Source organism: Rissa tridactyla, chromosome 13 (genome assembly GCF_028500815.1).
Source record: "Rissa tridactyla isolate bRisTri1 chromosome 13, bRisTri1.patW.cur.20221130, whole genome shotgun sequence".
In the NCBI taxonomy this organism is placed as follows: domain Eukaryota; kingdom Metazoa; phylum Chordata; class Aves; order Charadriiformes; family Laridae; genus Rissa; species Rissa tridactyla.
The window spans coordinates 3,556,280-3,581,818 of record NC_071478.1 but is presented as its reverse complement, the minus strand read 5'-3'; the positions used below and the strand labels follow the sequence as shown (position 1 = coordinate 3,581,818).

At 59.5% G+C, this 25,539-nt stretch overlaps 1 protein-coding gene across 1 annotated transcript in view; it reads left to right on the top strand.

Annotated features, from left to right (window-relative positions):
* FAM222A (family with sequence similarity 222 member A) overlaps positions 1-19,360 on the top strand; it is a 29,397-nt gene extending 10,037 nt beyond the window's left edge. Inside the window, exons 2-3 of the mRNA XM_054220017.1 lie at positions 6,391-6,521; positions 18,120-19,360. Coding sequence (XP_054075992.1) covers positions 6,440-6,521; positions 18,120-19,336 — 1,299 coding nt within the window. The 5' untranslated portion in view covers positions 6,391-6,439 and the 3' untranslated portion in view covers positions 19,337-19,360. The remainder of the gene's footprint in view (positions 1-6,390; positions 6,522-18,119) is intronic.
* The last annotated feature ends 6,179 nt before the right edge of the window (positions 19,361-25,539 follow it).

Sequence of the window (25,539 nt, the reverse complement as noted above, 5' to 3'; positions counted from 1 at the left end):
CCTCGCCTGGCGGCGGCACGGGGGCTTCTTCCTCCCTGGCAGGATGGCAGCGGGTCGGGGGGACATTATACCGGTGTCCCTCACCCTCCCTGCTCAGGGACGCTCAGGGACCCGCCAGCGCTGGCGCTGCCCAGGGCTCCGGCTTCTCTGCCCTGGGGCGCTGGAGATGCTTGGGTTTCTAGAATCATTATTAACCTGTTCGAGAGCTGTTCCCGCTCGCAGCTAAAATAGATCTTTAATCTCTGCCCAAAATAGCTCATTTGATGAGAGGCCTCCTTAAAGCTGACACATAAATTTAACCAGGCTGCCCGAGCCCTGCGCGAGGATGTCTGCAAATGCTCAACATCACTCGAATTGGTTTTTTTAATTCCATCGTTACGGACACATCTGATACGTTATTTCTTCCATTGGGTCATTTGTACTGGTCGAGAGGTGATTTGCTTGTGTCCTTCTGCTCCGGGCTGTGGCAGCCGTGCTCCCGTCCCAGCCATCCTGGCCCCACTCATGAGAAAAAGGATATTTTGGATCTTTTTTTTTTTTGGATGTTGATGTTCTTAATGGTTCAAGGTTTCTCCTTGGAGCCACCCTGGGAGCAGAAACCTCTGCACTGGGATGGGATGGGAGAGACCTTTCCTCATTGCTGCGAGGGGATGCTCAGTCCGGCCGCCTGCACCGGTGCTGCTCCTTCCCCGGCATTGTGCCGCGGCCCGTGAGCTCTGTGCTGTTCTGGTGTCGTGGCAGCCCTGAAAAGGCACCATCCAGCTGGCAGTGGGGCACCAAAATGTTTCCTCCTTAAGTAAAGGCAGGCTCTGGGGCAGCGGGAAATGGGGACGCTCAGTGTTGGAGCTGTGGCCGCCCCCCAGGTGGGGGCTGAGATGGGGCACAGACAGTGCCTGTCTCTCCCTGTCCCCGTGTGCCTCCTGGTGTCCCCGCACTGGAGGGGACCGTCCCCTCGCCGTGCAGGGTGTGCTCAGGAGAGGCTTGTGCACCTGCATCCCCAGTGCAGTGTGCACCCATGTCCCCGGTGGGGTGTGCGTCGTCGCCTCCGTGGGGTTTTCCCTGCAGGCTCCGTCTCCTAGGGTGGGGGCTGGTGGAGAAGCTGGGGGGCGAGGGACGGCCCCCGGCTGTGCAGCTGAGTGGGGTTCAGCCGCCAGGGTCAGACCCACAAGCCGAGGGCGCAGCTCTGCTCGGTGCCAGCCGGGTCCTGGGCACCTTCCCCACGTCTCCGCAGGGCAGGGGATGGGAGAAGCCGCTCCGGCGGTGTGGGTCGCTCTCCCAGCCCCCCGCTCCCCCGCCACCCCAGCGAGATCCCGAGCAGCAAAATAATCACTTTCAGCATCATTATCCGTTGCAAACCTCAGCTTCCAATTTTAATCAGAGGAGCTGGTGTTGCTTTAAGATCTGCGGGTTTTAAAGATCACAAGAGGGGTTAGAGAAAATTACCCTTGACTCTTACATGCTAATGTAATCTCTAACCAGATCTGCAGCACTGCAGCTAAAATTGCTTTTTAGATTAACATTTAATTATTAACAGGGCCCCCTGAAAGGCCCGGGGCTGGAGTGCGCGGAGGGGAGCGGATTAGCCGGGCAGGATGGAGCGGCGGCCGGGCGAGGGGAAGGTTGCGGCACCGCACCGTGCTTTATGGCAGCCCCCGGCACGGCGGCGGCAAACTTTCTGCTTTATTTTATCTGGTGCTCCCCGTGATTTACGGCGGGGTGACCTTTCCCGCGCTCGCCCGTCGCAGGGCCGAGCTGCAGCGTCGTCGCTCGCCGAGCGCCACGTCCCCTCCACCGCCTCGGCGGGGGGACCATAAATCTGCTGCTGACTGGGTGGGAGATGGGCACGAGCTGGCACGGCAGCTGCCTGCACCGCCGCGGTGCCAGGCAGCAGCGCCAGCAGAAAGCCCGTTTTTCGCCCTTTGTGCATGGGGGCGAAGCCTTCCTCCCCTGGCACCTCCTCACCCGCGCAGGAGGGATGCCATCTGATGGGAGACCAGTGTCCGTGGGGACTGGGGACGGTGGTTGAAGCCGTGCCGGGGCTGCTGTGGGGGTAGCACTGATGGCTGCGAGGAAGAGGAGCTCCCTGGTGGGGCGGTGGGTTTCTCCTTCATCCCAGCATGGAGGGACGAGGGACGGGGCTGTGCCCGGTCGCGGCAGGTAGCCCCGGCACCGTGGCAGGCAGGTTTGTTGCGTTTGGCACTCCGGGAGCCAGCGAGGGCTTTTGCTGAATTTATCGGTGCTGCTGGCTTGCGGGGGTCGCTGCCAGCCTTGGCCTGGCTCCCACGCTGTCCGTCTGTCTGTCTGGCGCTGTCAGAAGCCTCTGGTGTCTCTCCTAGGCAGGGTGACCCGGTCACCTCCTGTCCTTGTGCCGAACCCAGCCCTATTTTTTAACAGCCGGGGGGGAGACGCGGCGTCGTGACTCAAATGGCTTTCCAGCATCCCCGTTCCTGCCCCTCTTCGTCTCCCAGCCCCGAAAACTCCCTTTTTATGGGCTTGCACCCCAGGGCGCCCCGATAACGCCTGGGGAAGGATGCGCACACGTTGCACCGGAGCCTGGATGGTGACCGAGACCTTGTCCCTTGCTTTTCCCAGCGAGGGGACCCAGGCCCAACCTGCTGCCCGGGGCTGCCCGGCCAGTGGCACAGATCCACTTCAGGCTGAGACTTTAGAAGTTCCCTTCTTTTTTTTACCCCCCCCCACCCCCACCCCACCTCCTGTCACATTTTCTTTTATCTAAATCCTTGCCTGCGAAAGCCTCTATCGACAGCTGCGCTGGCCTTATCTCGCTGGAGGGACCTTTGCGGGGCTCTCTGAGGAGATAAGCCCCGACTTATCAGCCGCTGATGTCAGAGGAGGTGCCAAACCCTCCCGTCACGGGGACTTTAGACATAGAGGGTGGGGTTTTTTTTTGGTTTTGTTTTTTTTTTTTTTTTTATTAAAGTCACAAAGACCTTGGGCTTATAAATAGTGTGATGTAGAGATAGGGCTTCGAAATTAGCTGGCCTGGAGTTGGGGGGTGGGAAGGAGCGGTTGGAGATGGGCTGGGGAAGGATGGAGGGGGATGATGCTGGGGCTGGGGAGTGATGCCATGGGATGTGGGGCTGGGGCTTCTGGGGGACCCTAGTCTGGGTGTCCCCAAGGGACCCTGATCCTGACATCCCCAAGGGACCCTGCTTCTGGCATCCCCAAGGGATGTTGTTCCTGGCATCCCCAAAAGCGGGATGCTCTCCCCGTGTGCCACGGTGCCGGGTGGTGGCCGGGCCATCGGCGGAGACTGGGCAGAGGCCGTGCAGACTCCGGGGCGCTTGGGCAAAACTGCTGAGTGTTGTCTTTCCTGCCATGAAAGAGCCAGAGCAGCTTGAACTAAATCGGATCCTGCTGATTGGAATTAGTTCAAATGCAGATGGAGCTAACTAAGCCGGCGCTAAGCGTTCGGACAGCCCAGCGCCCAATTCCCATCAGCTGATTCAGGGGCTTTTCTGAGCGGCATTAACGAAATGCCACCGCGGCACAGATGCCCATTGTGCCGGGTGCCCACCCTCTCGCCTACGGGCGCTTTAGGGGGCCGGGGGGTGCCCAGCAGGGTGCCGGGATAGAGGGACAGTGTTGCGGTGTGTGCGGCCACCGGGGCCGTCGTGGTTATGAAGCGTGCCCGTGAAGGTGGGGTGAAACACAGCGTAGCTGTCGGAAAAATCGTCTCCACTGCGTGACGCTGGGAGACGGAGGCAAAACTGGCGTCTGAATTAATCGGCAGCTTTATTTAGTTTGGCATGTGGCTCCCGCGTCTCTCCCGGCTGATGCCGATGATGGTCCTGCTGTGCATGGCTGAGGGTCGGGATGGCTCCTGGTAGCCATCCGGGAGGCTGCTGGGCTGTGCATGGGTGCGTTTGGGGGGCCCAGAGAGCAGTGGTGGGGAGAGCACCCCTGCCATCATGGGGGTGTCCCCAGGGGACCTGCATTGCTGGACCCCCAGGGTTAAGGGTGCCCACAGCTCCTGTGACTGGCCACGAGCATCCCCCCTTCCCCCAGAGCTCAGCCCTGGAGCAGGGATGCATCCTCGCCCTCCCTCCTGTTGGTATCCGGATTTGGTGGCCCCATGGTGGCCACATCCTGTCCCGTGGGGCGGGTTGGCCTCTCCGCTCGGCCCATGCCACCCCCTCCCCTGGGTGCTTTTTCCTTGCTCTTGGGTCCCCAGGGACCAGCAGGCACCTGACGTGCATCCGCCAGCGGCACGAGCCACCCACGAAGCCCGTGCCCAGGACGCGGGGACAGGGACACGGGGCAGCGTCCTGGCGTTGAGCTGGCCTCGCTGCAGGGGAGGAGGTGACGTCTGCCCGCTAATCGGCCAGATGGTGACAGCCGGCGGGACGCCAGCCCCGAGGTGACCGCGTAGGTGAGGCTCAGGTACCCCGCTGCCGCCAGCCCCCGCGTGGCCGTGGGTGCCCTGACCCGGGTCCACCCCGCGGGGACGGGGACAGGGATGGCGCGGCAGCTCTCCGGTGCGGATGCAGCCGCCGCCACTGCCACCGTGTGCCGGGGGAGCCGCGGCGCGCCGGGAGCCGGGGCTGCGTAATGAACCCCGAGTCCCGGCGGGGAGAGGCGAGCTCCCCGGCAGTCAAGTGCGCTCAGCCTCTGAATAAGAAGCACTTCATTCTCTTTTCAAACTGTATAATTTCTGCCTGATTGTAATGGCATATTTTAAAATTACCAGAAATCGAAGCCAGAAAATGGATACGGCTGCTTTTACTGCGAGCTGCGTTAACAAAGGATATGTAATGCATGAAATAAAAACACCTCCCTGCCCCCCTCCTTTTTTTTTTTTAAGACAGTAATAGGAGAAAATTGGTTTTGAAACTGAATAAAAGTCCCTTTCAGAGGAAATCATTTCTTTCAGGGTACCTTTGCTGAAAGTAAAATAGTGAATAATGAAAGGTGGTTACATGATTGTCTTTCATTTAGAGAGCGCGAGGACAGATGGAATCTGGGAGAAATGCACGATTGGAATAATTGCATGGTAACAAGGCGCTTGTTGTGAAATTAGTATCTTAAGAAAGTAGTGAAAAAGGCTTTTACTCATGAATACTTCATTATTAGGAGAAAACAGCACGATTTGGGTTCTCCAGACACCTGCTTGGTATTAGATGACTTCCTCCTCCCCTCCTGCTCCTCACACCTTTCACTAACGAGTCTCTCCCTTGTTAGTTTGTAGTGGGGGGGGACTGGGTGAGAGCCCAGCCACGGCACTGACACCCAGTTCAGGTCCCACCACCGCTGGCCACCCAGCCCGGGGACGAGCCCAGAGCCTGGGACCCCACTGTGCAGTGGAGGGGGGCCACGGGGCGGGAGCGAGCGGCAAGCGCCGCGGGTGCCGGGTACCGTCGCCTGCGCACCGTGGTGGCTGCGAAGGCGTGTTTCGTAGGGTGACGTTTGAACCGTCGGAGCAAGGAGAGCCCCGGGCACAGCTCCGGGAGCATCCATTTGTGCTTTGCTGCCCAGCGGTGCATGCCCAAACCCACCACGGCACAGCTCGCCCGCACGCCGGCCCCGGCGCCGCTTGCATGCAGGAAACATCCCGTTTGCCGGATGGCTGCAGGAGGAGATGGTCGCCCTGCGATGAAGTGATGTGCCCAGCCGTGACCCCCAGCCATCAATAAAACATGCCGCTGGGAGAGCAACAGCTCAGAAGCCACGACGCCAGAGGACGGGCACCGCTGCCTGCTTTTCTGCTGCTCCTGCCCATGTCTCCCTGCCCTCTCCAAGCGGGAATATCGCTCCCCGCGCCAGCCGGAGCAGCGGGAGGGTGTCAGCAGCAACTGGTTATAATTCATGCCCTCCGCGGCGGCTCGTGAAGGATGTACAATTAGCAGAGCGGTGGCGGCGATGACTTTGGCCTGACCCCTCCAGCTTTTGTCAAGCAGATTTTGATGCCAGCTGGGAGCTGGCGACGGATCCCAGGACCCCGAGCGGGATTTTTAATGCCGTCTTTCCCCAGCCTTGGCCGGAGCCGGTGGGGTCGCTTTGCTGGGGGGTGCCGGCTGGCACGCCGGCGGAGCGGTCTGGCACTGCCAGGAGCACGGTGCCGGAGGGATGCCCCGGCTCTGCCCCTTTCCCAGCAGGAAGGGCGGAAAGCTTTACAGGAAGCACAAATCACCCACGGAGACCTTTGTATTTATTTTATATACATTCGTATTTATTTAAGGCTTCCAGAGGTATTTTATTTATCTCCAAAGGAGCAAAGGGCTCTGAGCAGCGTGTGTTCCTGCAGTCGGTGCCGGGAACTCCTGCCTCCAGCTCCTCTGCCCGGGGAGCGGCTGGGTGGGCAGGAGGGTGGTGGGCAATGGGATGAGCAGGTCCCCTCGCCTGAGCGGCGTGTCTCCTCTCTCTCGGCAGGACGTGGGCCGGCGGCGGGGGCGGCACTGCCCGCCGGGAAGCCCGGACCATGCTGGCCTGTCTGCAGAGGACCCAGAACCCCCCAGCCCAGCACCTCGCCTGCCCCAACAAGGCGCTGGAGCCGCGCAAGTGTAAGTGCCCGGGGAGGGGAGAGGGGGGACACGCGCACCCACTTTGATGCCGCTTCCCTTATTGAAAAAGACATTTATTTAACCGATAATTAAAAAGAGCAGGAGAAGCGGGGATGGGGGGGGGGCGGGGAGTGACGGGGGGAGGAAGGAGACAAGATAAGCAAATTAAATTGGGTTGCTCTGGTTGATAAGTCGAACTTCAGAAAATGTTGCAGAGCTGTCTGGGCACGCGGCGGCAGAGGATGCTGCTGTCGCCTGCTCCGCGGCCCCCCAAACCTCCCCGGCCCTTCCCCCCCTAATTACTTTCCCCGTTTTGCCGCAGCTCGCCTTCCCCAGGAGCTGGCCTTTCAGATAAGCTGTAAACTAGTTACATTAAAATGGGATCCAAAAGGTCACTCCAGTAAAGCACCTGTCTCTCCCAGCCTTTGTCTCTCAATCCAAACCATGATTAAATGTATATTTAATGAGCCTGCTTTAGGCAGGCGTGTTTGACCTCCCCGGCTGGGAAAGACGCATTAAGATTCTCAAGTGATGAATGTGTGTTTTAAAGAGGGGAGTGGATATTTTTCTGCTGGTCTCAGTTGGATTTTTAAACATTGCCGGCTGAAGACAAATCAGCTGCTAAAGCTCTGCTTGTTAGGCTGTGACAGCCCCCGGGCATTTGTTTAATGATCTGTATTTTCCCGGAGATGGTTTTCTTTTCCCCTCTACCCGGGCACCCCCTCGCAGCCCAGCGAGCCGGGCGCGGGGTGTGGGCGATGCTCGGCCACCCTGGGGACCCCCAGCACGGCTCCGGCGGGGCTCGGCTCACACCGGCAGCCGGGAGGGTTGTTTTTTGGGTGAAGCTCCCCAAGCTCCAGCCCAGCATCGCTGCAGGGAGCAGATCACCCAGGCCGGAGGCAGGGCGATGGGCGCCCGCGTCTCCCAGCATCACAGGCGGGAGGAAGCGCTTGCGTGTGCATCAGCAATCACGGGGGCGGGTGGCATCGGAGACCCCCCCGAGCTGTTTGCACCCAGGTGCCCATCGGGGTGCCAGCTCTCGGGGGGGTCTCGGCCCATCTGCCAAGCGGGTGGGTGGGTGCGTGGATCCCTGGGCGCTTGCGCCGCGTCGGAGCTCACGGAGCCGCTCGGGTCTCCTTCTTATTAGTGTCTGGAAGGAAAACGGATGTTGCTGTTGTAAAATTATTCCTAATCCGTCACGCCTGAGCGGCGCGCGAGGGTCCGGCTCCCAGCGTGCCTCGTTGCCACGGGCTAATTAGCTCAGCTGTACCCACACGGTCCGAGACCCATGGGCGGCTTGAGCCTGGCAGGGTTTTCTGGAGACGTAGTTGTGGATCAGAGCTGGGGACTGTCGCCCCGTGGGGACGCTGAGGAGCAGCACCCTGGGGACGGGGGCCAGAAACACCCTCCTGTGTTGGGGGTTTGGTGCTCCCCAGCATTTCCCACCCCACCAGAGACCCACCGGGAGAAGATGCTAAAATAAGGAGGTTTGGGGAGTGGGAGCCCATACGTGGTCCTCCCACGCATCAAGGCACCCATCTGTGGGGAGAGCCGCTCATGGGGGCAGCGACCCGCATCCTGGGAAGGGTCCCCAGCCCTGGGGTGTCCCTGAACCACACCGGTGGGAGGAGGGCGGGTTGCAGAGATCTGACCCCAAGCCGGACCCCATTAAGCTCAGGGGAGCAGGGTTTTTGGCTGCACCCCATCCTTTGGGGCAGGACCGCACTCTCCCGAGGTCTCTGAGGCTTGTCCCCCGCCGGGGCGCGTCCCCTGGGGTGGGCTGTGTGCGGCGGTGGCCGCGTTCCCCGGCTGGACCCCCACGCCGCGCTCGCCGCCAGCCGGGTCACCTTAATCAAAGTTTAGCTGCCCGTACGTTTCCGCTCATTATGGGCGAATCCAGCACGTCTCGCTCCTCTCTGCCTCCTGCTAGTGCAAATTAAATTGCAGGTGACATCCAGGGCCATGCATCTGGTTTGGAATACCATTTTCCCTCCTTTATTTATGGCACCTGCGGTAAGCGCGGCGCAGGGGGGCCGGGGAGCCGGCACACGGGGCCGAGCCTCCTGCCGCCTCCTAAATGCCCGCGAAGGTAATCGACAGAGAGAGCGTTCTCTTAAAACGAGGCACAATTTAGAAGTGCCTCTGATTACTTAATTTGTTCCTGAGTATCTCAGTAATTATCTTTATGGGTCTTATTTCTGTCCTCTGGCATTGTTTCTGTCGATATTAAATGAGTCTGGCTCTCGGCACATTGGCCGTCTGGCCCGGCACCACTGTGAAAACCTATTATCCTGCCCGCGCCGCTGATTAATTTTTGTATTAATTTCACGTAAAAGGTGAGCTGACTAATTTTCCCGCCCGTGCTGGGAGCTGACGGCCCCGGTGCCTTCGCCCCCCTGGTTCTGCCCCTTGGCTCTCCTGCTAATTACCGTCCCCAGGTCTGGGTGCCCCACGCGCCCGCGCGGCCGCGTCCCAGCAGCCTCGGTGCATCCCACGAAATCTATCCCATTAAATGCCATAGGTGACTTCTTTGCCGCCGTGCTCGCCGTTAACCAGCTCATGGCAGCGACCGGTTTGCCTTGCCCATAATCCCGGGGCTGAACCGTGGGTGCCATCCCGGCATGGCGGCGTCGCATCCTCGAGGAGGATGCAGGAGGCAGCAGGAGGGTGCCCGGAGCCCTGCCTGCCTCTGCCCGCCGAGGAGCAGGAGCCTGCGGAGAGGCAGCATCCTCAGGAAAATATCACGTCCAATTAACTCCAGCAGCCCGGTCCCTTTTGATTTTATTCTGTGCGCATTACAGGAATCCTGAGCTTTATTTAAATTATAAATCAAATAATACCACTCTCAGCTTGGCCGAACTCTTTGCTGCTCTTGCTCTCTGCAGTAATGTAGCCGTGGCTTATATTTAATTAAATGTTGCTTCCTCTGTGCCCTCCTTCAGCCTGCGCTGCTCTGCCGTCAGCCTGGGGCTGGCCGTGCGGCGGCGGGGGTGCAGGATGCGCGTTCCCATAAGGGGGTGGGATCCGTATGGAGCTGGGAGTGATGGGGAGCTCCCTCCGTGCTGTCGTCACGGGTCGCTGTGGGAGCATCGACCACCACCTCTGACCACGCGCATCCTTCTGATGGGGATCGATCTGGACCCCAGCCTCGTGCCGGGGGGGGTCTGGACGCCTTACACCTCAGCCCCATGGGGGCGGTGTGAGAAATGGCTCCAGGGGGTGATGTGAGCCGGCGCCGGGGTCCGGCTGGGTTATTAAAGCACTAATGAGAGATGATGGCCGGGGCTCAGAGAGCAGCAAAGTGCCAGGGACACAGCTCCAGGGTCACCCACCCCTCTCCCCACTCACCCGTGGGGACTCTCATCAGTGATAAAAGTGTTTAATTGCATATGGGAGAAAGCCCCATTTAATGGCTTCTCGTTACCCAATTCTACTTATTCCAAGGGCATTTTCATTAAAGTAGCTGCAGCAAGGCTCTGCTTTTGTACACACCCATAAAATATCATTTTAATTTCATGAGGGGTTACACATGAGTGAAATAAGATTAATTCTTTCATTTTCAGTTTCTGGAAGGGATCGGTTAATGATGGTTCTGTGTATTTATATACGTGCCATAAAAAGGAGTTCAATTAACTGCCGTGCCCAAAATGTGCTGTTGACTTGCACTTTCCCTGCCAGGAAACGCTGCAAAAACACTTTTCGATCGGTCACGTGTGTGGGGGGAGATGGATGGGCGAGGGGGGGCTCCCCCGGCGCCGGGGCGGCCTCTCGGGGTGGGACCATCTCCCGCCAGGTCACAGCCTTGGGTTTTGGGTGGCCTTCGCTGGTAATGCCCCAACACACGAGGGGGTTTGGTTTGTGTCCAAACTTTCCAAGAATTCACTGGTCCGTCGTCCGCGAAGCAGGTTCCCGGGTACCGGTGGGGCCGTGGGGGGCTGCAGACCCGGGGACGGGGCACCCGCAGCCTGCGCCGGGGGTGCCCACCCTGTGCCCCTCGGCAGGGACGGGGTGCTGTGGGCGCTGGCGGCCATGCTTGGTGTGCAAAGCCTGTGTCTTAAAGTTAATCAAATACTAATTTACTGTGGATGATAGAGCACAGGGGCTGGGGAGTGGCTGGGCTGAGCTGGGGGGCTGCCGGCCGCAGGTGGGGGGTTCCCTCCCGGTGCCGGGGTCTCCTCGGCAGCTGTGTGTGTGTGGGGGGGCTGTGTTGGGGCAGTGTTGGGTGTCAGAAGGGTGGCTTTGGGGCAGTATTGGGGTGGCATCGCGGTAGCATCGGCTTGGCATTGCGGGGGCATTGGGTGGGTATGAGGATGGCATTGGGACAGCATTGGGGTGGCACTGGCGTGACATTGGGGCAGTATCAGGATGGCACTGGGGTGACATGAGGCTTGTGTTGCGGTGGCCTCAGGGGGGCTTTGGGGTGGCATCAGGGCTGTGTTGGGGGCAGTGTTGGGTGACATACGGGTGGCCTTGGGGCGGCATCATGGTGGTGTTGGGTTGGCATCTGGGTGTCATAAGGGTGGCATCGGGGTAGTATTGGGGGGGCACTGGGATGACATTGGGGTAGTATCAGGGTGGTATTGGGGTGGCATCGTGCTTAGCATTGGGGTGGCATCAGGGTGGCAGCGGGGCAGCAGTGGGGTGGCACCGGGGCATCCTCATGGCCGCGATGCCGCCCTCCCCGGGTGCCTCCTGCCCGGCGCCGTTTGCCTTTGCCGCGCCGGTGGACGTGGTGGCACGGTGCACGGCGGCGCACGGCGCTAATACCTCGTGGAGGAGACAAATGGGAAGTGACACGTGTGTGTGTAGACGGGTATTTGTGGTGACGCTTTGACTGCAGATAATAAAGTGCTCGCCCTGAGGTGATCCAATTCAGCAGCCGCCTCGGCAGAGCCGCGCGCGCCGTCGAGGGGGAGAAGAAAGGGGAGGGGAAAAAAAAAAAGGCCCATCTGAAATGACATGTCAGCCTAAAAAGGGAACGTGTTAACGGATGAATATCTGGGGACGGCGAAGCCCGGCGCTTCCCTTTGTGCTTTGTCATGAATTTTGTTGTCTTTGCAGATTACGGCTCCTGCGCGGCTGCCGCGCGGGGTTTGCCACCTACGTTTATTCAGATGGATTTCTCCTGCTATTATTTCTGTAGTTGGTTTTAATTTAAGCCCCCGAAGCCGGGGCGCGTTTTGTCTCGGCTCCTCACGCCGAGGATGCTCTGCCAGAGGATGCTTTTGTCCTGTGGGGCCGGGGTGGGGGGTAGGGGGGTCGTGCAATGGGGGGGTCTACAGGGGGGATGCAGCATTTCTGGGGACAGCCATGGTGCATGTCATGGGGGGCCGCCGTCCCCGCCAGGGCTGTGCTCATGGGGGGCTGGGGACGGGGCCGGTGCACGGGCCCCCCGCCGCACCCGCCGCCGCGCGGTGGCCTCTGCGCCACCCATCCCGGGGACACCATCACCATAGAAACCACCGCACTTCACAGGGTGGGAAAGACGGTGCGATGTGACAGCAGCCCAACCTGCCTGGCGCAGAGCGAGTGGTGATGGGGGGTGGGGGGGGGGGGAGAGGAGCCGGCGACACCCTCTGCCCGGCTGCACCCCAAAAACGGCTCGGGGGATGCGTGGGACCCACGCCGGCTCCCACGGCTGCTCTCCTTGGGGCTGGGGGCTGCACTTCCCTACGCCCGCCCATGAGTGACCCAGGGGCAGCATCCCCCAGTGAACCCCCCGGTGCCACCTGGGACACTGCCCTTGGGAGGGGGTCATCGGCCCCAGCACCCCCCTCCCTGGCCCCGGCTGTGCCACACAGGTGGGCTCTGCCCTCTGGCCCCGCAGGGTGGGCAAGGGGGGGGTCCGGGAGCTGCTGCCCGCGGGGTGGGGGCAGCCGGTTCCTGCCCAGGCAGCTTTACAGCCCTGGGGCTCGGACCCAAACTTCCAGGACTTTATTGATTTGTTAAAAACTGCACCAGGTTTTGTTTGTTTTCTTCCAAGTGTTTTCCAAATATTGAGGTTTCTTCCAAGTGTTTTGCAAATATTTAGGGTTTAGCTCTTTGGAAATCTGCGCCTAGTGTTGCAGGCAGAGAAAAAAAAAGGGATTTTTGATGCTTTTTGAAGCTTTGAAGACAAGGGTATCTCCTTGCTGCGAGGGGAACAGGGAGCCTGGTCCCAAAGCCAGGGGATGAGCTCTTGGCTCTTGCGGAGTTTAATTAATTTGGAGGCTGTAGCACTTATTATTTTTTAATAAGATCCATTGGCACGCCGATCGCTGAGCGACATCTCAGGTCCCCAGCGTCTCCTCCTGCCTCCACCCGGCACTTTCAGCATCGCTCCCCTTCCCACCCCCTCCTGCCCCTGTGCAAATTAAAAATCCTGCCTAATTGCTGCCCTTTTGCCCCGCCAGCTCGGGAAGGCAGAGCAGGAGCGAAACAGGAGCTCAGCGCGCTGGAAACACAGCGCTTTCCTGTAAGAGGAGCCGAGCAGGACTGGGAGGGAGGGCGAGGGTGGGGATGGAGGGGTCTGGCAGGATGCTCGGGGCAAGGCAGGGTGGTTCCCGGGAAATGCCCCTTCCCGGGGTGAATGTGGCGATGGGAGCGGGTGAAGCCAGGTTGGGCAGAGCAGCCGGGGCTTCGCGTTGTGGTTTGGGACAGAAAACCATGGCCAAGCTCTCGGGCATTCCTCCTGATGGCATTGGGGCAGTATCAGGGTGGCATTTGGGTGACATGGGGGTTGTGTTGGGGTGGCCTTGGGGCATCCTTTCCAGTGCCCGAGCGGTGGGCATGGTGCCGGCCGCTGCAGCCTGGCGAGCATCCCTGGCAAACCCTCCTGGGCTCGGTGTTGGCTCCACTCCCACCTGAAAAGGGGCAAAGAGTGTTCTCCTTTGGGACCGCGAGGAAGCAAGTCCTGAGCGAGGCGCCAGGTAGCTTCCAGCCACGGCTTCACCTTCGGCAGCTTCATAAAGATTTACCTCTGAGATTACTTCTTCCATTTGTGGCAAACTACTTGAATGCTTTCGCTGTGTAAAAAATAAGGTTTGTCCCATCTTATCTCGCAGAGGAGCGAAGGAATGGAGGAGAGGGAGGGAGCTATCTTGCCTGTCTGTGGCAGGCAGCGCATGTCTTCCGTGCTGGCTGTTAACCGGTTAGGTGCTGCGTGCTGCCGCCGGGTCCCCGCTTGGCTTGTCCCTGCTGAGTCCTCGCTCAGGGCTGCGGCTCTGCCGGTGCTGATCCCTGGGACATATCCCGCCCCATGCACCCTGGTGTCCTCCTCGCCGTCCCCTTCCAGAACGGGGCAACCACCCGGGGAGCACAACATCTCCTGCAGCATCACGGCCTGAAAATTAAAGCCATAAATTGCTGGTGCGTGAGCTTGCCCTCCTCCAGGGAGGAGGGGGCTCAGCCAGGGATGCTGCTGCCAGCACCAGGCCGGGGGAAACCTGGGGCAGCAAGGAGCATCCTTCCTGGTACTGAGCATCCTTCCTGTCCATCCTGGTCCTCAGCATCCTTCCTAGTGGTGAGCATTCTTCCTGTCCTTCCTGGTCTTGAGCATGCTTCCTGGTGCTGAGCATCCTTCCTGTCCTTCCTGGTCTGGAGCATCCTTCCTCATGCTGAGCATCCTTCTTGGTACCGAGCATCCTTCCTGGTCATGAACATCCTTCCCGGTACCAAGCATCCTTCTCAATGTCGAGTATCCTTCCCATTATCAAACATCCTTCCTGATGATGAGCGTCCTTCCCAGTGCTGAGCATCCTTCCTGGTGCTGAGCGTCTTTCCTGGCGCCGTTTTGATCCCATAACTGCTTTAACCGAGCAGACACTGATTGCCAGAGCCCCGATGCTGCCGCTTCTGTGAGCTCCTCGGGTGCCGAATTGTTCGCCTGACTGACAGCTGAGCAGCCCAGACAGGTCTATTATTTCTATGGGGCCCGGGCCCCGCGGGCCTGCAATTTAGGTCTGCGCTATTAACCCTGCCTTGTTCTCCACTTTATAACCGCTTTAGTGCCTTTAAAAGTGTACAGTTAAAATCAGGGTTAATTAGGGGCCCGGCAGCTGGGCTTCGCCGGCACCCATTGTGTCCCAGCAGAGCCGGGGCCAGGGGTAATTGGGGACTGTTGTGGGTTTGTGCCGGCCGATTCCTGCGTGGCACAAGCCCTGGATTGTAGGCCTCTGGTTAGCCTTGGTCTCTCCAGCCGTAAGGATGTCTTCGGTTAGCTTCCTTCCCCTCCTTTCTCCCCATCTTTCCTTCTTCCCCCGTCCTGGCAGGCTGGGGATGCAGCCAGGCACAGTGTGGGTGACCCCGGGGATGCTGGGGATGCCAGGGATGCTGGGGATGCAGGAGATGCCAGGGATGCAGGAGATGCCGGGAATACAAGAGATGCCGGGGATGCAGGAGATGCTGGGGATACAGGAGATGCCGGGGATGCTGGGGATCCCCATCCCCGTCAGACATTTTGCGCAGACCCAGCTGCTCCGGGCACGGCGGGCTGGAGCTCCTCGACCCATAAACCGAGATTTATTCTGGATCACGGCACCGGTGGGGTCTGGGATTTACATCTGTGTCTCGAACCGGGTTTGGTGGCCAATTTGCTAAAGTAAAAAGTTGTTTAGCTGGAGGCGTAATCTTATAAGCCTGTGCTGCCATTATAATGGCTTCTCGTTTCTGCCTGGCTTTCCAATAATGCTTTGAGCAGAAGCTCGGAGTAATATAAAAAGCCATCGGATTATTACTGCAGGCGATGCATTTTCCATTTACAGTAATAAAATACTGAAGAAACAAAACAATTTAAAATTCCAATAAAATTCAAAACAAATCTTTGGCTGCTGAGCAGATTCAATTATTTAGCTGTTATTGAGTGCAGGCTGGAAAAAATAGAGCAGGTCAGGGAGGGAGGGGGAGCTCGGAGCGGGGGGTGTGCCGGCCGCATCCCGTGGGAACGCCAGCGAGGGAGGGAGGGAGGGAGGGAGTCGGGAGCCGGAGAAGCATCTTCTGGGAGAAAAGCGGCTGTTGATGGGTGCCTGTTGCCAGGCCGGTGGCTGGGTTTGGTTTAGAGGTGGTGAGAGCCAGGGCTGCTCCTGTGTCGGCAGCCGGCGGAGGTCCAGCCGGGGGTCTGCAGCGCATCCCACCCCTCCCCGGTGTGACGGCTCCGATGGTTCAAGTTTAAGAGGAGGGAGGGGGCAAACCCAGCGGTGTCAGGGCTGCCTGTGCCTGACGGGTGACGGCAGTGGTTGGGAGAGTTTGCATCTCGCAGTAATTACAGCCCGTTAGAAAGCAGTAATTACTGCGGAGAGGGGGAGCGGCGGAGCCGCGCAGCCGCCAGTGTGCCGGGAGCCGCCGGGAAATCGGTCGCTCTGTAATTTTCCCGGCGGGGGGTTCGGTGCGTCACCCTGATATGTGACAACACACCGAATTGGTGGCTTGTCACATCCAACCCAGCTGGTGTGAAGAGGCGACAAAGGCGGCTCCCGGCTCCCCACTGGCCGGCTCGCGGGCGGCCGCGGGGCTCCACGGCCACGTGCCGGCACCAGGGCTCACGGGTGGGATGTCCCTGGCCACGCTCGGCTCCACTGGGCGGGCAGCGCTGCCCGTCGTCCCCTGACAGCCAGCAGCTCCGGGAGGCTGCATGGGGCCATCCCAAAAGGGTGTCCCATAGACCCGGTGCTTGGGGACAGGGTTTTGGTGGCTCGTGTTGGGGAGCCGCAGTGCCCATGGACGATGCCGCCTCCCTCCCTCCAGCAATGGCCCCTTTTTTAAAAATTATTTTTGCTTGGAAAGGAGCGTTTCCGTGGAATGGGCTCATTAGGGATTCTGCAAGTGTCACCAGCTAATTAGTGTCATGTTAATTGAGTATTCACGACGCTGCCACCTCCAAGGACAGCAGTGCCGGCATGAAGGGGAATGCAGATGTGCATGGCTCGTGGTGCCGGGCAACCTGCCGTGCCGTGCCACTGGCCAGGCGGGGACCCGCTCGCATGGCACGTCCCTGTGCCCGCTGTCTCGGGGGGTGCCTCAGGACCTTTATGGGCATTCACTGATCAATGCATGGGATGGGCCCAGGGGGGCTGGTGGCATTGGCGGCACAGCCCGGGACACCGTGTGCCTGCACGTGTCCCGCCGTAGGGAGCTGCTGATACCATGCCTCCTGTCTCCTGGCAGCTACATTAAATCCTACTCAAAAGCCCTGGTTTTAATTGGCTTAATATACTCGTTAATAACAATGTCTATTTAAGACACCTGTAAAAAGCCCATAACATTAGCTTAATGGGAGGAATGGCTGGTGAACGCTCTGCCGTTCTGCCTGTTAAATCACGGCTGCATCGCTCTGATGGAGAGGACGGAGAGCGGCGAGCGGCCACGGCCTCCTCACTCCTGCATCTCCCCAAACACCGCTCTGCTTCCCCGGGGGGTGACACGGAGTCCCGCAGCTGCCAGTGCCCCAACCTCCCCCTGAACCCTGGTTTTCGCGTCGTGCCTGGTTCCTGCAGGCACACCCGTGTGTGCGGGCAGCCACGGGCAGGACGGAGACAGGCATTGCAGACCAATTCAATGGCTTCGTTAGGTGTGCTGAATGCGCCTCGTGGTGCAGCTCTTCTGCAGAAACTTTTGTCACCCAGCACGTGGTGGCATCGGGAATTGTTGATCCTGGTGGCTTTCCCAGCATCCCTGCAGGGGTGCTGGGTGCCTGCAGTCCCCTTCCCCCCGGGTACCGTGGGGCTGCGCTGCCTGGGAGCCTCCTGGCAGCCGAGGAAGGGTCCCTGGGAGAGCTGGGGCTGCTCGGTGGGGGGGTACCTGCTGCAAACCCCCCGATTTGACCATTGCACCCTTGCAAAACCTGGCTCCGGGTGGGCACCAGGTCCGGTGTCCCCGGGGTGCTGCAGCCGTTGCCTGGCCAGTGCGGGGGCTTTGGGACCGGCTCGGGAGCAAACGTCTTCCCCCTGCGTGCCGGCATGTACGTGCATGTGCGTGTGGAGATTTTAAACACCTAATTTATTCCATCTATTAGATAGATTTTGTAGATTTAATCATTTTCACAGTTGGTGGCTCATTGGATACTCAAGATAAACTCCAAATGAAAGTATAATGGGTACGACAAATGAGTTTTCACACCAGAATGGCAGAAACTTGCTCGGGAAAGAGTTTGAAAGGCACAAAAATATATACATATATAATTTTTTTTTCTGCAGTGGCTTTTGCTGACTCCAGTAGGTTACCACAGTTAATTTCACCAGTTTTGTTCATCTGTAAAATTGCATAAAAGTGACATTTTTGTGCTCATTATAGGAACTGCTGATTTATGGCTGGTAAATGCAATGCTTTTCCATTTTTGGTGAGGTTCTCGTAGCAGCGCAAAGCACCCATGAAATTGCTTGTATAATGTAGTTTAAATCCAATCTCGGAGAAAGATTCCCCCGTTGGGTAAAGTGACATTTCCATTCTCCACACCGAGTTTATTTTAGGCCACTTAGAAGTGACTCCGCCAGCGGGAGGGGGCAGGTTGGTGCCCTGACCTGGTTTTTTGCCAGGAGCGGGTGGGAGACGGAGCAGGGGGTCGATGGCTGCCGGGTCCTTCACCTGCCGGTGGCACCTGATTCACCCTACGCTTTGCTCCCGCAGGCGAGACGGCGGCACCCATGCATTCCCCGCGCTACCCCAGCCCCGCCGAGCTGGACGCCTACGCACAGAAGGTGGCCAACAGCCCGCTGACCATCAAGATCTTTCCCACCAACATCAGGGTCCCCCAGCACAAGCACCTTAACCGGACGGTCAACGGCTATGACACCACGGGGCAACGCTACAGCCCCTACCCCCTGCATGCCGGCGGCTACCAGGGTCTCCTGGCCATCGTCAAAGCCTCCGGCAAAAGCGTGGTGAAGAACTCGGAGGGGAAGCGGACTAAGCTCTCGCCTGCCCAGGTCGGCGTCGCTCCCTACCCCGCGTCAAGCACTTTAGCTCAAGGTCCCTCCTGCGCCGGGCAGCTGAGCTACCACGGCGGCCAGAAGCAGCTGGAGGGTCCCGTGCCACCCAACGTGACAGTGGCGGCCTCCGTGCTGCCGCTGGCGGGCAGGAGCCTGGCCCTGCCGCCCTCCAACCTGCCCTCCATCCAGAGCATCATCTACCAGATCAATCAGCAGTGCCAGGCGCAGGGTGCCCAGCCGGGCTGCCCGGCCGTTGTGGCCACCAACCCCAGCCCGGCCAAGCACGGCGCCTTCCCCGGCACCGCCGCGTACGCCGGCGCCGTCCTGCCGGAGTGCCGCAAGGGCGCCGAGCTGGCGCTGGGCTCTAACCCGGCCACGGCCCTGGGACCCAAGGCGGGCATCTACCCCGAGGGCATGGACTACCTGGTCTGGCAGCAGAAGCAGCAGCAGCAGCACCTGCGAATGTATAGCGGGGGCAGCGGCAGCGGGGGGGCCCTCAGCAAGTCCCCCGAGACGTGCGCGGGCGCCTCGCGTCCCTACGCCCTGGGGGGGGCGGCCGAGAAGGTGAGCTCGTCCCCCTTGAACTGCATGCACGGCAACTTCTCGGTGGGGCAGTACTTCGCCCCTCCCTGGAACAGCATCTTGGTGACCCCCAACAGCGACTGTTACAACCCGCCGGAGCTGGGGGCCGGGCCCCGCGAGCTGGGGGTGCCCCCTGCCGAGGGGCTGCCCAGCAAGACGCTCTGCAATACCTCCATCCTCAGCAGCAGCCTCCAGTCCCTGGAGTATCTCATCAACGACATCCACCCGCCCTGCATCAAGGAGCAGATGCTGGGCAAGGGCTACGAGACCGTCTCTGTGCCAAGGCTCTTGGACCACCAGCACGCCCACATCCGCCTGCCCGTCTACAGATAAGGAACCGATGCTGCTTTTCCCAAACCCAGGGCGAGGACTTTGGCAGGAGCCGTGCTCCCCTCCGGCACCGCGCGGGTACCGGACTGTGGCAGCGAGGGCTGGGGGGGGGGACGGGGAGGGGGACACGGGGTCGGCTGCCGAAAGGGCTCCCGGGACACTGGCATTTCACCGGGGTCCCCAGACTGGATACACCCGCAACCCGCTGGAAGCCCAGGACGAAGGACCGCTTGTCTATATAGCTCAGAAATCATTTTATCTCCACGAATGTGAACAGGGAATCGCTACGAGTTGCTGCTATCCAGGGAGAGGAGGCTCCGCTCCGCGCGCCGGAGGGCACCCGGCCGGCCCCGTGTGGGGCAGAGCCCTCTGCCGTGGCCGTGGCCGTGGCCGTGGCCGGCCGGGGGGGCTCACCGGGCAGCCGGCCCGCGCGGTGGCCACAGGGAGCTTGCACCTGACCTGTAGCTGAAGTCCGTAACTTGCACTGCTTTGATTAAAGCTAATAACTGGGGACAGTCCAGAGGCTATTTAAGAAAAACACTTGAAAACTTGAACAGATTTTTTTTTTTATTTTATTTTTTTTTTAGTTTATTAGGCTGTACATCTACGTGTTGGCTGCTACAGAGTCTCCTCCCGCCCCTCTTCCTCCTCCTCCTCCTCCTCCTCCTCCTCCTTTCACCAGGCCCCACGTTGGCCACTGGCTCCCATTCCCACTCAACCGGGAGGTTCGGTGCCCCCGCGCCGGGCACCCAGCGGGACCCCCCCGTCCCCTCTCCCGCCCCACGGCACCCCCGGGACCTGCCCGGGTCTCACACACATCCAGGCTGGGTTTTCCCCCCCCCCCCCAACCTTACTGTCAGTTCTACCTTGGTTCTGGGTTAGAAGCGACCACGGCACCAGGGGCGCTCACATACCTCCTTTTTTTTCTCCTTTTTTTTTTTTTAAAAAAAAAAACAAAACAAAAACAAACAGTTCCAAAAATGCTCATTAGGGTCCGTTATTCACTCTGTGTAATTATGTGTTTAATAGATTTATTCATTTAAAAAAGGCTCCACACCACAAAATACAAAGTGTTTTGATGTTTAAAGGAAAAAAAGAAAAAAGAAAAATACCCCGATGAAACCCAAGGTGATTGTGCTCGGTAAAGAGGTACTGTATCCCTGAAAGGCCTGTTCAAGCACTAAGTGCATTTACAAATCTCTGAGAATGTTTTTTTTTTATACTAAAATTGACCATTATATTCTACTGTGAGAAGTGCTGGCTGCACTATATTGTTTTAAAAATGAGAGAAAAACAAATGGAAAAAAGAAAAAAAAAAAAAAAAGAAAAAAAAGAAAAAAAAAACCAAACCAAACCACAAAACCCGCAAGCTGTGTGTCCGGATGGTGTTTTTCCCAAAGTAAAAACCAGGATCTCGCTGGACGTGTGCTCTGGAGTCTCTTTGCTTTGCTGTGGCCTCCCCTGGGCTGGGACCCCCCCCGGAATGCCCACCCCACCACCCCACAACCCCCCCCAGCTCCTCGCCTTCCTCCCGCAGATTTTTAGGGCACGGAGGAGCACCTATAAATAACCTGCTAACGACACTGAGCCATTAATCCGGCCCAGGCGCCAGCCTCCGCCTCGCACCCAAAGGGTGGCCGGGCAACGCGGGCGCATGTGGGCCAAATCCCCCGGGATTAGGGCTGCGGCCCCGCGTGCTCCCGCGGGATGCTCGCCTCGAGGGCCGGGCGATGGGCACCAGGGGTCGGGTACCACATCCCCATCGCGGGGCTGGTGGGTACCGCCGGTGCAGCCATGGCATCTCCCCTGCCACCCATCATCCGCGGCAAGTTTTCCCACCAAGTTTCCCCCACGGTGGGAGGGTTCCCGGTGCTGGGGCAGGTTGAGGGCTCTCCAGCAGCCCCACTCCAGCTGGGGGCTGCTCCCCCCTAACCCAGACCCGCCCCCCTCCTTCTCTGCCCGGGCGGCAGCTTCCCAGCCCGAACAATGAGCCGGTTGCATTAGGATAATAGTATTAAATCCCAAATAGCTCTGGGCGGAGGGCACGTCTCCCTGGCCCCCGCGTCCTGTGGCGGTGACATATGGCGTGCCGGGGAAGGGGCTGAGGGTGGCGGGGGCTTGGTTGCCCGCTCGCACCCCTGCCTGTGGCTGCCTGCAACCCCGGCACGGCTGCAAGGGCACGGGCGGGGGTGGCTTTATTTTCCACTTACCCACCTGCAGAATTAGGATCATTTTTAAACCTGTTCCTGCCCCAAGTTGCCCATGGCCAACGCTGGCTGCGGGATGGTCTCAGCAGAAGCCCACAGCAGGGTTGGAGGAGTAGCCACAACCCACACCGGAGCCACCAGCCTGAGCCGCGCACGGAGGGGACACCAAAAACCCAGCCACGGCCGTGGGCTGGGAACAACTACCGGGAGGCAGAGTGCTGGTTCTCTGGGGGCAAAGCTTTATTATTCTTATTTTTGGCCCCTGTGCTGCTCCCCCCCCAGCCCTGCCGGGGTCGGGGACAGGGATAGGGACAGGGACACAGCCGCGCAGCCAGGTGCTGCAGCTGGGGAGCGCGGCTCCATTTGTCTCCTTTGCTCTCTTGCCATAACGGCGGCGCACGTGGTTCTGCCGATATTTATGGCATGCCGGGAGGGGACCGCTCCGTCACCGGCAGCGAGTGGTGTGACGGCCAATCCAGGGAACAAAGAGAAATTGGGACAAAAGGAAATTTTCACAGAGGTTAATGTTACTGAGGGGTGGGGGTGGGGGGGATGCCGTTGCCTGCTTGTGCATTAAAATTAGAGCGGCTGGAGGAAAATATTTGCTTAGATCTTTGTCATTTAAAAGATGTCACATCAAAAGGAATGCGTGGCTGAAGCATGGCAGTGCTGAAAGCGGTGATGGGGGGGGGGGTCCTGCTGTGCTGGGCACAGGGTGGCAGCATCGGTGGCAGCCCCACCGCAGCACGGCACGGCCAGGGCTGCCCCCGTGTCCCCTGCCCCAGGGCATAGGGCTCCCCCAGGCTCTGGGGGCTACCAAAGCGGGGGACCCTACCAAGGCCAGGGCAGCCCGGTGCAAGGAACCTCAGTGGGGGCTTTCAGGGGCCCCAGGAGAAACTTTGCCGCGTTAGCGGTGTCTGTCAGAGGGGGGATTCATTAGCGCTGCCTCCATCATGTTTCCCACGTCGCCATAAATCAGGGCGAGCGGCTGGGAGCGACGGCGCGATCCATCTTGCCAGTCTCAAAGTCATTACATTTCATTAGGAGGTGCGCGGGGTTTTTATTATTTAGCAGGTTAATTCTCCCCTCAGATAGCTCCTTCTCGGGGGAGGATTTCACTGCGCACGGGAAGACTTCAGACGTGTGATGCAAAATAAATGGGTCCTTCCTCGGCGGGCGCCTGCCTCCATCCAGGATTGCCGCAGCGCCGGCTCCAGCGGGCGCAGGTGGGTCAGTGGGGACCCAAAATACGTGTGGACGTGGGCTGGAGATGGGGTAAGGACCCCCCCCCCAAGATGTGTCCTGGCAGCCAGGGTGAAGCCACCGTCCCCCCTTGGCCCCATCTTGCCCCAGTGGGGCACAACACCCCATGAGCACTGCAGGAATGCAGCGGGGGAGAACGATGCCGTTTCTGGTCTGCAAATATCTTCCTGTTAAAAAAATAATAATAATAATTTCTAAGGCAGGCGTGCAGGAGGCTGATATTAAACTTAGCGGCTGCCTTTGCTGTTTGAGAGTGAGGAGAAGAGACAGGCAGTATAAATTGCACGGCTGCAAAAGGACTTAAAAAAACCCATCTCTCATTTTGATTGATATTAGCTTCACAAATTAAGCTTTAGATTTATCTAAAAATAAATTTGCTTCCGCGCTCCGCATTCTGGATGACAAGTGCTTTTCTCTTCCCTTTGTTGGGTTTGTCACCGCTGGCAGGGCAGTGCGCGGGGGGGGAGGGGGACACGGGAGGGGGCCATACCCAAGCACCCCCAGCCCGCCGGCCCCCGGGGTGCCCCCCACCTCCACGGCCGTGCCTGAAGGCACAGAGTGCAAGAGCTCAGGGCTTTTGCAGGGCAGGGTGTGAAAGGGCCAAAGGCAAGCCCTGCTGCCCCGAAAGTGTCAGCGGCAGCCTGTGCCGGGATGTCACTGTCATGGCTGCAGTGTCCCCATCCCCACCAAGCCGTCGCAGGGTCCCGTGTGATGGCACAGGGTGCTGGGGCACGGCGCCGTCTGCCCTTCCTCCATCCCAACCGCTTTAAACCCCACTCATGCACAGGCCCTCGGCTCTGGGACATGAGAATTTGCATGGGGAGGGGGGGAAAATTGGTTTATTTCCAATTACACTGGCAAATCCTGTCTCCGGCTCCGTAGCTGGGGGCAGCTGCGGGTGCAGAGCCTGTCTCCGGCACACCGTGCGGCCCAGCCCCATCCTGGGGCTCCCCCAGCCTGTGTCCCCCTGTCTGGTGGGGACCAGCCACCCAGCTGGGCAAAAGCAAAGTTTATCATTTTCAAATAACAGCCGGCGTGAAAGTGGGAGCCGGCTCAGCTCCTCATTCGATTATGCAGCGAGCCGAGAGCTGAAACCTCAGCCTCTCCTAAGTAGTGATAATGAAACTTATTCATTCCCTCACCCTGGGGAAATACTTAAACCACAATATGAGAGATATATGTAAATCACATTTAAACGGAGACGGTGCAGTTAGAGCTAACGGCAAGTAATCAGGTTTGAAGATGAAGTGCCCCCTTTTCTGCTATATCATTTGCTTAGTGAGCTGGGCTGCCCCCAGGGCCCTGGCCAGGGTCTCTGACACCATGTCACTGTGCCACCATGCCACTGATGCCCACCCAAACCCTTCAGCCCTACACCGCAAAAGGAAACGACGCCGTCGCAGGTGGCTGTGAAGGGAGATGAGTAGGAAAGGGGCATCATGATTAATGAGGTGGGATGGGATGGGATGGGGAGCATCCTGCCAAGGCAGTGCTGCCCGTCCCACTGCTCATCCCGCTGGGTGCTCATCTTGGACCTGCCAGGCAGGGCCCAGGCCCCAAATTTCAGCCACGTTCCCTGCCCGACAGCAGAGCCCCTGGGCAGGAGTGGGTCAATGGCCTCATCCCGCGGACCCGCATCCCCCCCGATGGCAGGGCGAGGGGCGCTGAGGGACCCCGGGACGGGTGCCCAGCTCGGCTGCAGACCCTCGTTTTGCCCCCGGTGCGGCTCCCCGCAGCCCGGGGCCGCCCAGCCCCACGGCCTGCCCGGCCGGGTGTGGGGCAGGTGCCCGGCAGGGCCCGGCCCCGGGCTCCCCCCCGCCTGCCAGGGCCGGGGCCGGCATGGCACGGTGTGTGCTGCCCTCCCGTGGAACGGCGGCCCCGGCGGGATGCAGCCGCGCATCCCCGGCCCAGCACCGCGGCCGTGCCGTGCGGCCACGGACCGCAGCCGTGCACCGCAGCCGTACGTTATAGCCGTGCACGGCAGCCGTGCACTATAGCCATGCACTATAGCCGTGCACCACAGCCATGCACTATAGCTGTGAGCTGCAGCCGTGCACTATAGCCGTGCACCACAGCCGTGCACCACAGCCGTGCACTATAGCCGTGCACCGCAACTGTGCACTATAGCCGTGCACCACAGCCATGCACTATAGCTGTGAGCTGCAGCCGTGCACTATAGCCGTGCACCACAGCCGTGCACCACAGCCGTGCACTATAGCTGTGCACCGCAACTGTGCACTATAGCCGTGCACCACAGCCGTGCACTATAGCTGTGAGCTGCAGCCGTGCACTATAGCCGTGCACCGCAGCCATGCACTATAGCCGTGCACTATAGCCGTGCACCACAGCCATGCACTATAGCCGTGCACTATAGCCGTGCACCACAGCCATGCACCACAGCCATGCACCACAGCCGTGCACTATAGCTGTGAGCTGCAGCCGTGCACGGCAGCCATGCACTATAGTTGTGCACCGCAACTGTGCACTATAGCCGTGCACCACAGCCATGCACTATAGCTGTGAGCTGCAGCCATGCACTACAGCCGTGCACTATAGCCATGCACTATAGCTGTGCACCGCAACTGTGCACTATAGCCGTGCACCACAGCCATGCACCACAGCCATGCACTATAGCCGTGCACTATAGCTGTGCGCTGCAGCCATGCACCGCAACTGTGCACTATAGCCGTGCACTATAGCTGTGCGCTGCAGCCGTGCACCACAGCCATGCACTAT